This window comes from Takifugu rubripes, chromosome 19 (genome assembly GCF_901000725.2).
Source record: "Takifugu rubripes chromosome 19, fTakRub1.2, whole genome shotgun sequence".
NCBI lineage: Eukaryota > Metazoa > Chordata > Actinopteri > Tetraodontiformes > Tetraodontidae > Takifugu > Takifugu rubripes.
Window position 1 is genome coordinate 13,748,914 of NC_042303.1, and position 15,069 is coordinate 13,763,982.

A 15,069-nucleotide genomic window follows, 5' to 3' on the forward strand; every position below is an offset into this window, starting at 1 on the left:
CTTAAATTACATAATCTAGTCATTTTCCCACAGCTTTTGCCAGATCAATGTGCAGCGAAGGACTGTTTGCGATGTGGACTCACGGGGTGTTTTTTTCCACCGATACTCAAAGCAAACATTACAGTTTCTGACGACTCATCAGGTCGGTGCAGGAATGCGACAAGTGAACGTAGCCTCGTTTCCATCCAGATTGATTGTAAACTGATTAAACCAGTTAGCCAAAAGGACATTAAATCTTCACAGATAATGCGTTTTGGGGAGTCTCTAATTGAGCTAAGCAGCTAATTCAAGGACTGTCGACATCTTTATTTGGGCTTTCGATCCGCTGCACGTCTGCAGGTCGATGGAAACGCACCACACAGGTTCCGAAGCTTTTAAAGGCGATTTTTACTGTTAGCCAACAGCTACTCAGACAGCGAAGCGTCACGTCCCTCCAACACCTCGCTTGATTAACATGAGAAAGTGGCACAAACTCAGAATAAAATTAGGTCATTTAGATGTTACAGATGGCCGTCCTTGCCGAGCATATTTTCCCAATTAAGGCTGATTAGGGAGGGAAATTCCCAGACAGTATGAATTATTAAAAACTCATAATGGAGCCTGATCATGTGACTAACAGTGACTGTATCACCCGACCTCTGCATGAGGTCATGGGGACTCCTGACTGGCGCAGAGATTATTTTCCATTTAATTATTACATGTATCTTTTTCTTTTTTTTAAAGGTTTCCAAAAAAATTGGCTCACTTGTCACCTACATCACTTCAGTTTTCTTCCGCTCCAGGTTCCTGAGCAACAAACAGCAGATGCGAGCTACACCTGTGGCCCCCTCCCCTTCTCTACACAACTGAACTGAACTATTCAACTCAACTATCTGAGCAAGAACAGAAAAACTGTAGGACTCTTCACACTCTCATCAGTCCCAGTGTAAATCTGGATCTTGATTTGACCTGATGAAACAGCCTCACCTTTGTAAACTGGGTACCAGGGAGGTTTTCGTTCCCCGATATCGTCACACAATCACAATTAGGCGCGAAACACGCCAAGAATGTAGAAAGAGGATGTAGCTACTCTATGAATGCCACAAGTCATCCCACGTGCCAAAAAAGGCAGCCGCTATCACCAAACAGGCCCGACACATCCCAACCCGTTCGCAGGTTAATGAAAATGTGAAATTGTCCTTGGACCGTCCCCACACTGTTTAGTGTGGCTCTTTCGGCAGGATGCGGGTGTGGGCCGGGCTGGCTTCGAGCATCCCTCCTGCAGTCTGTTTTGCCGTTCTGGAAGCCTGTCAGGGCAGCTCAGTGTCACCCTGCACCAGCCCTGCTGAGTCAAGCTGACCGTGAACTCACCAGACCGGCTGCACTGGCCTGATGTTCCCGTTCACTGTTGCTGCTGGAGGAGGGTTGCCAGTCTGGGCTGACAGGGCTTTCAACAGATACTGCTCGGCGTGAAATGACAGCCAAAACCGAGCTGGATGGTTTAAAGTTCACCCCATAAATGAAAGAAACTGTCACGTGGTCTGGGTTTTTATGGCGCTCGCCTTTAGAGTTATTTAGAAATGCTTTTTGAAAATGCAAAGGGGGAATAGAATGAAGTGTGACTGCCATTTTTTTTTTTTTTTACCTACAAAAGTTAAAAACGTCTTAAATCAAGCAAACATCGTCAACTTTAAATGTATGCGCAGAACTTCTCCGCTTTAACGCGGAGCAAAGCGCGTCAGTTCTGGCACACGCCTGAGTTAAAACGGGTGGTTTTGATGCCGAACGCAAAAGTACTGCGAAACTTTGTGATAAACACATTGACACATTTTAAGTGTCCTTTCACTTGTCCAGAAAGATGATGAACACGAAACGGGCGAAAGTTCGAAGGGAGTTCGGCGTGCGACGCGCCAAGCGCTTACCTTGTCTGACAGTTTTCAACCTGACGGGACCTTTGCAGTTCTTAATCAGCGTCTGTATGTCGTACAGGGGTAATCCGGAGATCGACAGGTTCTCCACCTCCAGGAGCAGCTCCCCTTCGTTTAATTTTCCACTTTTGTAAACCACTACATCCTCGTTTACATGTCCGATGTAGGCGAACTCTCCGTTCTCCGCGCCGCCGCGCAGTGGTACGTTCAAGTCACCGCGGGCATCTTTGCTCACTGAGCACTCGTTCACTCTGGAGGTCCAGTGGTTTTTCTTTGCGGCGGGTTTAGACATCGTGGAAACGGTCGGACTCGCCACTAGGGTGAGAAACAGTCACAGCTGCGGTGCTTCAAGCGAAGCCGACTTGTATCCGAGCGAATTGAAGCAAACTTTCTTCCTCTCCCACAGAAACATTCGCGCCTCTGACAGAACCGTCCCACCGCGCTCACCCGGGCTGGCAAATCAAGCCATTCCTGTCGGCTCCCAGGTCGCTCCTTGTTGCGTGAATGCTGGTTTCATTTTTCCAGCACTTTATTCCTTCTTCAATGTTGTCATGTCACATACGCGATCCCCTACTTACGTCTCGTTTCCACTTTTTTTTTTTTAATCCTTGGAAACTCGTGTCAAAAGACGCTTCCACCTGTCCTTCAGGTAAGAGTGAGAGGTTCTTTTCCTCTTCCGGTACGACCGCAGGGTTTTCTGGCGTGTGCAGCCGTCTTGGGACCGTTTAACCAGGTACAACGCTGTCGTGTAGTTCGCCGAGTCCCACTGAGCTCCGCCGTGGCGCCCGGAATGTGTTGCTGTTCGTGCTGCCTTCAAGTGCCATCGAACATCTCACTCCAATTCCAATTACGTCTCATCAGTGCGGCGGAGGCGACCTTCTCTGTCACAGTTTGGGGAATAATGTGATAATGATAACCTTTTTATCGAAAATCAACATGCACCTAATAGATAAAATACAGATTGTTGATGTGGCATGCCTACACTTTTATTTTATTTTATGTAAAAAAAAAAAGCTAACTCCACTGTGTGTATAACAATTAGTATCTCACGTCACATTTAAGTCAATGATTTACGTGACAAAGAACACGTGAGTTTCATAGTAAAGGTAATTTGTAGCTTTTGCAACAAAACTTATTAAACTTATTAAATTATTGTCGGCTTTATTGTAAAATTTCAACTTGATGTTGAGTGGGAACAGCTGGAATTCCCAGAGACGCAGCCAACAGGACGCACATGAAGGCAACATTATTTCAAACTGCGCATGCGCGCTGCTCCTGGCTTTACTAAACTGGATATTACTGGCTTCTTAGCCCAAAATATAGAGATTTAATCTATTTTAAAGAAAAGATTAGAATGCAATGGTGCTGACTCTATATCTGACACAATAGCTATCATAATTATGCCGATAGTTATGTATAGAGCTTGACTCAAAGGATGTCTGTCACAGTGTTATTCTGACTACTGTAATTTGGTGGTGACTTACTCAATGAAGGGTTGTGTATGGTTGTCAGGAATGCTAAATTTCAAGTTAGACTGGTGTGTGTGTGTGTGTGTGTGTGAGAGAGAGAGAGAGAGAGAGAGAGAAAGAGAGAGAGAGAGATGGGAAGAAAGAATGTAGCCCATGCAAAAATAAATACCTGATGAATTTGAACATCCCCTTATACCAAACACATTATGGGAATCAGTGGAGCTGACAAATATTCTTTAAATGTATTGCTTGTTTTTACGACAACATCCGTATACTCAATACTGTTTTTTGATCACTAGTATGTCGCAATAAGATATGTATATTAAAAAATGTTGTGGGTCCTCCATTGGCACGAGAGCATTAGTGCTCTCTCTCTACAGAAGCCCACAACAGACAAACTTTGTTGGTCAGAAAATTAGATTTAAAATTAGAAAACTACAAACGTGGTAGACTGCAGACATTTGTAGTTGCAATTCCCCCAACAGCCACTCTATATGATAAAGCTAACCTCTAGATGGCGCCAAATCCCCAACACTCTGTCGCGTTTAAAACCACATTTATCATCATACAAAAGGTGAAAAATAGGTGACAGGTCATATATGCTGCTTACAATGGCGTGAATTCACAACATACAGATATTAGAACGCAATATGCATGATGGGATCAGATGAGCCTCTCACCTTGGGAAGTGCAGACAAGCGTCTGACAGTCTAAAAATAACAGCAAAAGTACTCTTGTTCTCATGGGAGTAAAAAACGTTGGCCTGGATGAGACAGGAACTGGTAGAAGTGCCCTTTAAGGAAAACGACACAACTTTCCTTTATTAACTACTGTTCATGCATCCAATGCGTGTTTAATGTCCAGCATTTGGAGCTAATTCCCATGGGGGGGAGGCTTCACAGGCCATCAATGCACAGTAAACATTAATATAGAAAAGCCCTTAAGAAGGCACAGGAGGGGCAGGTCATTAATTATAAACAGACGTTGTTCATCCACCACCAAACGAAGGAGCACGAACGTTGCACTTCAACAGCACGAGGAAGAAGTTCTGGGTCAAAATTATTACTCTGCTATTCTGATTTTGAAGCAAAGCATAAAGGAAGCTGGAATATTATGTCCGTGTGTGTGCTGTTGTGGCTTGTGTTGGGGGGGGGTCATTCTGCCAGCTTCCTGTCATGCAGCACTGCCCAAATCAGCTCGACAGAGGTGGGCTCTCTTTTAAGGAGCACCCGAATTTCCAACTTCCTGTCGACATTAAAACCAAACTGTCATCAAATGCCACCGCGCGTGTAAATCTAGACCCTAATACAGATTCCTGAGTTGAATGGAAAAGCGGGGGAACCTCTCTGCTCTCCCATAATTACCTCCAGTCCGTGTGACGAGGGCCACGAGAAGGGCTTGTTTGTGATGAACTATTTTCATCACCATTTGCAGCCATCGATGCTCGGATGAGAAGCCCCTGCAGTGAACACGGAGGTGAACGAGAACATCACAGCAGCCGCGCTCACATCATCATGTTTCCACCGCTTGTGCTCGGAGTCTTAATGGAGCGCTGACAGTCTGACGCGGACGCCGTCCCAACGTTCGCATTTGCAATATTCCCATGTTTCCGAGGGTCTGCCGGAGCGTTCCTGCTGGTGATGCTTCCCTGAAGATGGCAGTCTGTCGGTCGTGTATACCCGGGAGTTGATGATGCTTCCAGCAAACAAGCAAATATTCTTTATTCAACTGCCTCAAAAACATCGTCACTGCCTCCGTGCGTGTGGAAACGGATTCCGGCGACATGTGTGAAGGAGCGCGTGGGTCCTCTCATCTGGTGTAAAACATCATGTGTGTATCCCGTCGTGCGTCCTGCAGGCCTCACATGACCTCCTGCTTTCTCACACGCATTGTTTGTAAGTCATTAAAACCACAGGAACCTTTTATATCAACGCAGCACTGGCGCTTCGCAGCCAGCTGTTACTCCCCAAACGGCGGAAGATCGTTTTTTGCCTGAGTCACATCTGCTGACGGATCTGCGCTCAACGCTGACTGTAAATGAGGAGGGTCATTTTTCTGCTTTGGATGACTCTTTAATCTACTTTACCCCGAGGACCTGATAATACCTCATTCATCATAATATCCACACACCAGTGAGGAAAGGGAGAGAGTGAGGCGAGGGGAAAAAATGAACGAAATCCTTCTTTTAACTAAAGCGGTGCTGTGGAGCTCAGCCTGGCCCTGACAGATTAAGGATGAATAGTTCAGGCACCAAAAGGCCATCAGATTAGGGGGCCGCCACGTAACAGCTAAAGATGAAGGCCCAGGGTTCAGGTGTAAATAGGTAGATGCTGTGGGCGGAGCTCTAACATTCTGTCCTCTTGGAGGTTTGGAGTTCGGGGAGCTCCTCACCGATGAGACAGCGATGAAGATTCAGTGGAAGGTTTATTCCCTATCAGGATCCCAGGTGGTGCTGAAGTCTATGGAGCAATCGCCCTGAACACTGTGGACAGGTCACCAGTCAATCACAGCGCACACACACACACACACACCGACAGCCAGTTTGATGCCGCCTGACAAGCTGACATTGATGGTTTTGGACTGTGGGAAGAAACCAGAGCAGCAGGAGATTCATGATAAATAAGTCCACATGTGCATCATTCCCTCTGTAGTAAAAGGAACCTCAGTCCGTCACCTTGCTCCACATCTTACAGGGCCACCACCGGCTCCGCTGATGCCATCGGATATGTGACATCTGGGTCATTGCGTCAGGCTGGCTCGGAATTGCCCTCCGGAGCTCCTCCTGTCAGCGGGAACCCAGAGAGGATTGTCTGCTTTTTTGGACTGGAGGCTGAGCTCCGTTAAGAATCTGCATTTTGGAGCCTCTGGGAAGGGCCTGACTGTATTTAATTAAAGGCTGCAGAACCTTTTGCTATTTGCATTTTTAGGCAAGGTTTCTTTATTTTCCTGCAACATGCAGAAGAGAAGAAGACGCGCTGACACTAAATCCTCTGTCTTCTACTGGCATCTGTGTTAAACAGAGCTATGAGACACAAACAAAAAAGCTCTTCACAGTACCAGTGAAACTGAAATTATTCGCTTAAGAGAGGAGAATAAAGCAATGTTTCGCCACACTGTGACCCCAACAAATGAAATTTGCTCTTTATCCACCCTTAAAATTAAAGATTAACCATTACTGAAGTTCAGTTTATGCTCATTTTAATGGCAAAGGCTTCCAACATTCATCGGCTTTAGCAGTTAGCACTGAATAATGACTTAGACATTTTGCTTTGTTGTGATCATTTTGTTCGGGGAAACATACTTTATGTTTTAGAATATGCTGCTAATGCTAAAGTGTAATGACCCTAAAACTGCAGCTGCTTTGCCCCGACTCAAAAACACTGAAAACAGCTCTCAAGCGAGCCCCACCCTCAATGTAGTGAGAACAAAAGACCTAAAAACAAACCGCCATCTTCGCCCTGTCATTCCAAAACAGCCACAGGACCTTAAAAAAAAAGGTCTGGCCATTGTGTCCAGGTGCTCCATTGTGTGCTCGACCGTGATGGAGGAGAAAAAGCCTCGCCCCATCAAGCGTGACCAGTGCACACTGCTGCACAGAACTTTCTGGGCCGCTGTGGGATGAGCTGGAGCAGCCGAGATTTAGCACTGCGCCGTCGTTCAGAGACAGCAAAAGTGCTAAAAGTCTTCACCTCCTGCGGCAGGAAGTAAGGCCGGTCTCTGCGAGAAGGGAGGATTACTGCCCCATTAACTCGGCGGCTTCCTTTTTTACTCGAGCGGTTTTGAACAAAAGGTCATAAAGAGGCAATTACCACACGGGTATTTTTGGGGCTGTTGCATGTTTGTAGCACCTCCTTCAACTAGCTTCCTGAACCGCGTGCTTCACATCACCTGATCATTTAAACCAGCATTAACCCGTAATTGATGCTAAAATGGGGATGATTTAATCTTTCCAAAGGCCCCTCCTGCAACACTGAATCTATATTTCCTTTATTAGCAGAGTTCCCACCGGTGTGGAGCCTGTCTCTGGATCCAGGAGTGACCGGTTGTTTCTGCGCTCCGTTTCTCTGTGTCAGGGTTGTATAAAGTTTCACATGGAGAGGCAGGGAACTAGCCTGGGAGAACACTGGGCTGCGGGAAGTGAGCAGCCAGGAAGTGGACAATAATTCAAAACAGAGCTCCAACAAAAGAGAGCCTTCAAATGTGTTGACTTAAACATATCATTTTCCATGCATTCATAGTATCCCTCGGGCTGTAGACGCTGGGGGGAGGGGTGGCGGTAGCTTTTGTGAGCAGGGTTGGAATGGAAAGATCATATTATATTTGAAAATGTGACCTTTGATATCCAGAACATGTGGGCCTGAGAGGTGGTTTATCCTGATTAGGGACCCGGCGTTCATCGTCTATTTCCACCGCTGGAGTCCGTTAGGAGGGAGGCGATTCCAAACTGATGATGGCAAAAGAAAAGAAAAAAAAAAGAATCATTACTTTTGCATGAGTAGAAATAACACAAATCTGCACTTTATCACTGAGAAAGTCTGCAACGGCTGTGCTGAGTCACATTAGAATGTTTAACCAGAGTATGTTTAACTGCCAGGTGACGCCGCTCAGGAGTCTTTTCTCCTCCATTTGCTCCGTGGCGGCGTCATTATTTTGGTGCCCCCTCGTTTGTTAATCATATATTCAGTTTCCCGGGGGCGTTTGAGTCATATTTGGTGCACGAGGCATTCCTGTGCCCCACATGCGTTCAGACATGAAATCCTTCGGTCTGCTTTCGACCACCGCGGGTACGGAGCGCTCCACTTCAGCGCGCAGGCACCGAAGCGCAAGCAGATCCGTGCGTGATGAGGAGTCAGCTGTTCAGAGGCCGCCGCGTCACCACGGGCTCCCAGGCCGCGGGTCCTCGCTGGCGTTCACTGTGATCCGATGTGGCTCCTCCATGGGCTCTGATAATGACACAAGAGAGGTACCGGAACACATCGTTGGCGGTTTATGTCCAACAGATCAGTAAATAATCTCGCTCCCGTGACCCCGTTTGGTCCAGCTGTGAATTGATGGCGTTAATCTTCGGCGGCCACAGTGGAAATGTCAGGCGTATTGATCGCCTTTGCTGTAGATCTGCGTGTTGCATATGCCATTTGGAATTTGTCGCTTCTTTGCAGCAAAATGCGTAAGAGAAGTGGTTCAGTGATCTCGCTCTGATGATATTGAACATCCGATGAGTGATGGTGCGCCATCTCGCTCCCCCTGTCTTTCCTCCTCCTCATAAATTCAGGGGAAAAGAGTGAATGTCTTGTTTCCCTCGTGCGCAGCGATATGAGCGATGTATTGCGATTCTTTGGTGCTACAACCACGCTACAGCTTCTTTGCCTCCGTGAATACAAAGAGGCAAAGGAGCTGCTTCAGATTGGTTCCTGCCCAAGTGGAAGGTGGCTGCAGAGTCAGTATTGTTTAGTGCACCGACGGCGATTATCAGTTGACCTGATTTTGTCTGAAATTATGTTTATTACTGTTTCTTATTGTATTTGGCCGTCTGAGAATGTTTCTGCAACACAGGTTTAAAAAAAGGCTAAAATCTCTGATTCAAAATGTCCTCCCAAGATCTAAATATTAGCTATCGTCATAAAGTGCTGAGAGAGCTGTAACACACACACACACACACAGACACACACACACACACACAAAGACAAACGCAAACACACAAAGCCTTGAGGGACCAGGTAGGGTGGAGGCAGAGAAAAACAAATAACATGGGATGATGTCATATTCTTTGTGTGTGTGTGTGTGTGTGTGTGTGTGTGTGTGTGTGTGTGTGTGTGTGTGTGTGTGTGTTACATAGAGTGGACAACATTCATTTCACTGGTAAACTGAGGACCTTTTGGCCAAGCGAGGACCGGTCCTCCCGAGAAAGGACTGGTAAAGAGTCAAGGCTTGGTTTAGGTGAGGGAGGGGCTTCTTTCAGTTTAACAACAAATTCTCAGTATCCACATGTGACATAATCCTATGAGCTCCACTCTTATTTCTCCACTCCACTATTATTTGCCACAGAAGAGCCACTGCAGCAGGTCCAGATGATCAACAGCCACGCTGCTGATGCAGCCAAGCAACTGGCAGACAGGAAGAGTAAGGGAACCCCCGAGGGCCAGCGTAAACGAGATCCCAGGGGACTGAATTGAGAGCGCGACCGGGGTCATTCCTGTGAATGGGCACCTTGCCTCGCAATCCTTCTGTGACATGGGAAGAATTTAATTCAGGGGATCCTCCAGTGCCTTATTTAAACAGGTGAAATGCGATTGGGCGCAGCGCTCTGCACACTTCATTAACCCCAGAGGGCCATGTTTTCACTGTGTGCATCAGTGCTTAAATCCAGTCACTGTCAGGTGACACACACACACACACACACACACACACACACACGAGGGTTTGGCCCCAGATGCAGACAGCAGAGCGGGCGGCTTTAGCCAATTACTTATTCAACCCGACAGAGATCCAATAACCCGTAACAGAGCAGAAATAACAATAAAAATGGAGAACACCATTAGACAGGGCAGAACTGTGTATGATGAACTGGCTAACACTGGGGGGGGGGGGGGGATTAATGGATTAGCGATCTATGTTGAATCTCAGTCTGCAGTGTCTCCAAGGCTTTTGACCTGGGTAGATCACCATGGCAACACAGATTGTGTTGGACATTTCAAAACTTGCTGAGTTAGGGTGTATGAGTTTTACTTTTTTTATGTTTGTAAGGTAGAAAAAAGTGCGATGTTAGACTTTATTCAAAAAAAAAACTTTTATTACTAAAAACAATAACACAAAAATGCTTACTGTATCTAAAGGACAAATGCTTACAGTCAGTCATTATTGATAGTTAACGCCTGCTCTAGCTGAGAAAGGCTCATTTGGGTTTTTCACATCATCGCTGGGACAGCTTTCAAGAAAATCAGTGGAGAAAGACAAAACATTTGATTTTCTTAAAAAAGAAAGAATCGCCACTCAATCCAATACATGTTCCTCTTTTCTTTGGATAATTCTTTAGTCAGGGGCTCTTATGGGAATTTATTTGGACATAAAATTGCCCCTAACAGCACCAGCAACACTCGCTCAAGTGGAAACATATTAGCAGACTCTTCTGTGGCGACTCAGTTTGATGGAATCCTGAAAGAGGAGCACATTCTCCTCTTTGTTCGCTGCCTTTTTGATGGGATTACAGCGTGAACCAGTGGAAGAGGCATCACACATATATTTACTATAGAAGTGGATTAATAAGATTAGGTTTATTGTGTCCGATTGGTCCCAGATTTAAAGGTTTACCAGCTCGGGTCTTTGTGCCTTGTGATTATCGGTCTTATTAAACAAGCTGGAACCTACAAAAGAAACGACTGGGATATGGGAACGAGAGCATGAGAAAGATTCATCAATGCCTTTTGAATATTCAGATTAAGTGGACAATAATGGACAGCCTGGACGCTTTCCAGAGGCAGATCCCAAAGATGTCCAACTCCAGAGTGTCATATTTGTGGCTGCTAAAATATGAAAGGCAAGATTAAGTAAGTGTAAAATGGCTGCAGCCGTATGGAGGCACGTGAAGCTGCAGCGCTTTATTAAGGGACCTGAAATGCGGCTTAAACACACAACGACATCTGAAAGGAGCGGAAAAAAGGCTCAGAGGAAAGTGGATCGGAGGTCAGAGTGATTAATCTCCTCAGATGCTGAAAAGTCTCCCTGAACTTACTGCATTAGTTTATATGCAGAAACCGTCCTCGAGCCGAGCGTAAAAGCCTGGAAAGCGCATGTGACTGCAACATTAAACCACTCTGAGACTTTAATTTCAACACGTGAGAGCAGTCAAACGGGCTCTCCGGCTCAGGAGCCGGGTGGCGACAACTCTGTTACACCATCAAGCAGATCGGCTTCCCATGTATCCGTTCATCTCTCTCTCTCGTTCACTGTCTCTGTGCAGGTAAAAAGAAATAATCCCAGTATATCCAGCCTATTAGTCACAGAGGATTAGAGCCCTGGCAGATAGGCGCAGATTAAATGGCTGCAGTTTTATGAGGTAACATTCAAAGTCTTTGGCTGAAATGGGATCCGCTTCTTCTGCACTGGAGTTTCCTCATTAACGCATCAGGGGAGGGTGAGAGAGAACATGCTTGTGCGTGAATAAATCTTGTGCAGGCGAACAGGCTCACCACAACTTTATCGCCATCAAGCTACAGCTCTTTGTGGAAAGAGTCAAGACAATCACAGGGCTTAGTTTAATGTTTAAATCCAAGTTATTTATGGTTATGACAGTAAATCTGAGCGAGGTTGCATTCAGATTTCAGTTTGATTTTAATGTGATTAGATTTTGACCCCTAAAGTGATGACATGACTGCCTCAGTTCATTTGGGGTAGTGAACATGACGTGTACGCCCTCTAGTGGCCGGATTACATAGTACAATACCTTGCAGGAGGAAACGTTCAGGAAATGACTCAAAACATCTATTTACAGTCATTATTCCTCATGTGTTGAATGCCCACATCTGCACACTGTCTGCTGCATACAGACGTTCTCAAACACTTTATGGGAGTCATTTTCAACCCGGGTCTGCAGACGCCATCGACCATCACCACTGGGGCATCATTTTCCAAACAAACATCATTTTCCGATTGATGATAGGGAAGAGACCAGAGACACCACAGATACTCACAAGAGAAGAGTTTGTGACTTGTAAACAAACTGTTATAGATTCTGACATCTCACTTGTTCTACAGTTTAGAATTTGCAAATGCAATAGTGACGACCCAGTACACCCAGTACCCAGGATGAATATTACAGTAAGGTGTTCTGGTGAAGAGATGCTTTTTGATGGCAGGTGTGTAAGAACGTTTAAAACGGATGTTTGAGAGCAACTCTTTAGATCAATCAATCAAACCATTTTATCTCTTTTTTATATAATCCCAATCACTCAGGCGCCCCCTGCTGGCCAAACTAAAGAATAAACAGGGACCTCTGTGCTGCGGGCACGTTGGCAACATTGCGCGACTTTATAATGTCCAATTCATCAGAGATTCATCAAAAGAAGCGCCTCACTGCTGCCCTTTGCTGTTTTCTGATATTATCCTCTTTAAACGCCAGCAATGCTGGGTAATTCTTAAAGTCTCTGGGCAGCAGCGAGCAAAGACAACATCAGGGTGAGCCCTTCCTCACTTCATAATGATGATGTCAGCAGCAGTGCGTACTGGAGAGGTCTATTATTCTCCAATTTACTGTTTCATAATGTAATATTTATGCCGTGTGTTTCCCAGCTGTGCCGCTGCAGACAAACATGCATTATTTACTAAAACCAAAGAAAGGATCCTCTGTTTTCTTCATCTTTACACATATCTCAGTTTTTTTATCCCTATTCTTATAAACTATTTAATAACAGTTTACATGGTCTATGACAATGACTGTACTAATTTTTGTGTGCTTCTAATTTCAGTATTTGCCAATAACACTTTTGTTTGGCTAATTAAAAACCACATTTCAACTCAGCACCAAATATAGCTGGTTCTGTTCCCTGAACGTTAAGGAATCCTTCTTCATCTGTGCTACTGTGCGTGGGTCAGGACCATCATTTGGAAGGAGGCGATATTATAAAACAGTGGAGCATTTGAGGTGATGAGCTTGCCTGTTATTACATTAGAATGAGGGAAGTTGCAGCACTGGAATCTTTAGTTGCACGCAAAGGCCAAGGCTACACTTGGATATTTACCAGCTCTTTCAGATCGATGCTAATCCCTCCAACATGGACTGTTGACTCATTTGAAGCTCGAAACGAATCCCAGTTTTTCACCACTTATGTGTTAAACATATCGACCCCCCCCCCCCCCCGACTAGTGCAGCATGGACTGACCGTATTCCAGAATATTGATGGAGGCAATTTTCTCAGGGATGAATTGTGAAATTAGCATATTAATGGGTTATTATTACACAATCAAGTACATTTGTCCTAGAAGGCCTCTGTTCTCCCAGTGGCGTGATGGGAACATTCCCATGTGTTGAACACGGAATGGAACAATATATAATCCTTGACGATAATAAATTTGAATAATATGAATAATAAATGGCGGATAAATAAGCCTTCACAATATTTCATCTTCAAAAACAGCCTTTTATGCCCTTTGTTTGATTAATATCACTTTACAAATGAATTCACGAATTTTCAAGTATAAAATCGGTTCGGTGTTATTCCTTGACTAATGTGAAGCTGCAGTAAATAATTCCTCCACTGGGTGGCACTCCAACACCGCGATAAATCAGCCGCTGCTCCAGATGTTTGCGTCTGAAGGTTAGCATCTCCCCCAGCGCTCGTTTTCAAACAGCTCAAAAGTCATTTGCAAGCATAGTACGATCTGATCTAACATTTACCTTGTTGAATCGTAGATGAGTCCTGCAACAGGCTGTGCTGTTGATCTCCTCCACAGTTTGGGTGAAACACACACACACACACACACACACACACACAAAGGTCTCCAGTGGAACCTGAAGGTGAGGGCAGCGGGTGAAAGGCCGCCCTGACACCCACAATGTCGCCTCTGCGGTTTCCCTGGAAGCGGGAAAATTGACACTTTGCGGGAACAATTTGTCAGGATTTTTCCGTGACAAAAAAAAGTGACACAGTGTCACACCAACGCCAGATTGTATCAGCCCGCGAAGGGATGAATCAAATGTCAGAGTGACAGGGAGCATATGAGAACCCATATTTCTATTAGAGGCTCCAAACACAGAACAGACGGGACATGTTGCTGCATATTTTTACTGTAATGTGGCTCCTCGTCCTTCCTCTTTGTCCTACAGAGGAGTTCAAATGCAAGAAGTTCAAATATTCAGACATGCAGCAAACACACTGCCACGCACACAAAAAAAAGCTCCATCGTGTAAGACTGTTAAGTTTGGCTCGCTAGTTGACGCAAAGATGTTTTTATGGATGAAACATTTGTATAAATATTGAAAATCATAATTTTAATAACCACATTTCTTGGTGATATCTACAAAAACAAAGAACTGCAGAGGATGCAGGCTAGGAAAAAAAACAGTATTGAGGTTGAGCACACGTTTAATTCTGGAAATGCATATAACATCCGCTAGATGGCGCCAAATCAAACACTGGTCCTTATTCAAGCTGTCGCTGCTGTCAGGTTGAGATGTTTCCGCATTTTTCACCATTTCACTTTTTTTTTGCTCCCAGTTGAGTTTCTTTAGAATGAATGTCACTTTAACGGGAACCAGCTCATATCAGATGGTTGGTTTCTATCAATTCTGGGTGGTTTTTGTTTACCAGAACAGACAGGACGGGACAGTGAGGGAATCCAAAGCAGGACACTGCGTGCACAATCAAGTGCGCACAGTCACGCAGTTTTGTGGAGCTTTAGAAACCCAGGTTTGGCAGGGGTATCTGTCACTGCAGATGGGGGTGGGGGCATTAGTGGAGTCAATGAGGGGTGCAGGGCGACATCAAACAAAAGTCCTCTCTAATTGGAGGGAAACGTATTATACCTGAAAAGATTTGAGTGATTTTTTGTTTTACCAGCCTGGCCTGACAACAGTCGGCCATTTTTCTCTGTGCATCAAAGGCTGCAGATCTGACCTGTTTGTAACGTCACCGAGGCACCAAAAGGATTCTTTCCCCCGTCTGATGTTCCTGGGTTTAATCCAAGATGGCCGCTGGGCC

The 15,069-nt window shown here is 45.2% G+C and overlaps 1 protein-coding gene across 9 annotated transcripts in view; it reads right to left on the bottom strand.

Annotated features, from left to right (window-relative positions):
• magi1b (membrane associated guanylate kinase, WW and PDZ domain containing 1b) overlaps positions 1-2,717 on the bottom strand; it is a 65,980-nt gene extending 63,263 nt beyond the window's left edge. For 6 of the 9 annotated variants that reach the window (XM_029827548.1, XM_029827545.1, XM_011614156.2 and 3 more), the window contains exon 1: positions 1,902-2,715. In XM_029827548.1, the coding sequence (XP_029683408.1) occupies positions 1,902-2,199 (298 nt within the window). In that variant the 5' untranslated portion in view covers positions 2,200-2,715. Of the gene's footprint in view, positions 1-1,901 lie in introns of all 9 variants that reach the window. The other 3 variants (XM_029827550.1, XM_029827551.1, XM_029827547.1) reach the window with 2 other exon arrangements.
• Positions 2,718-15,069: the final 12,352 nt, after the last annotated feature.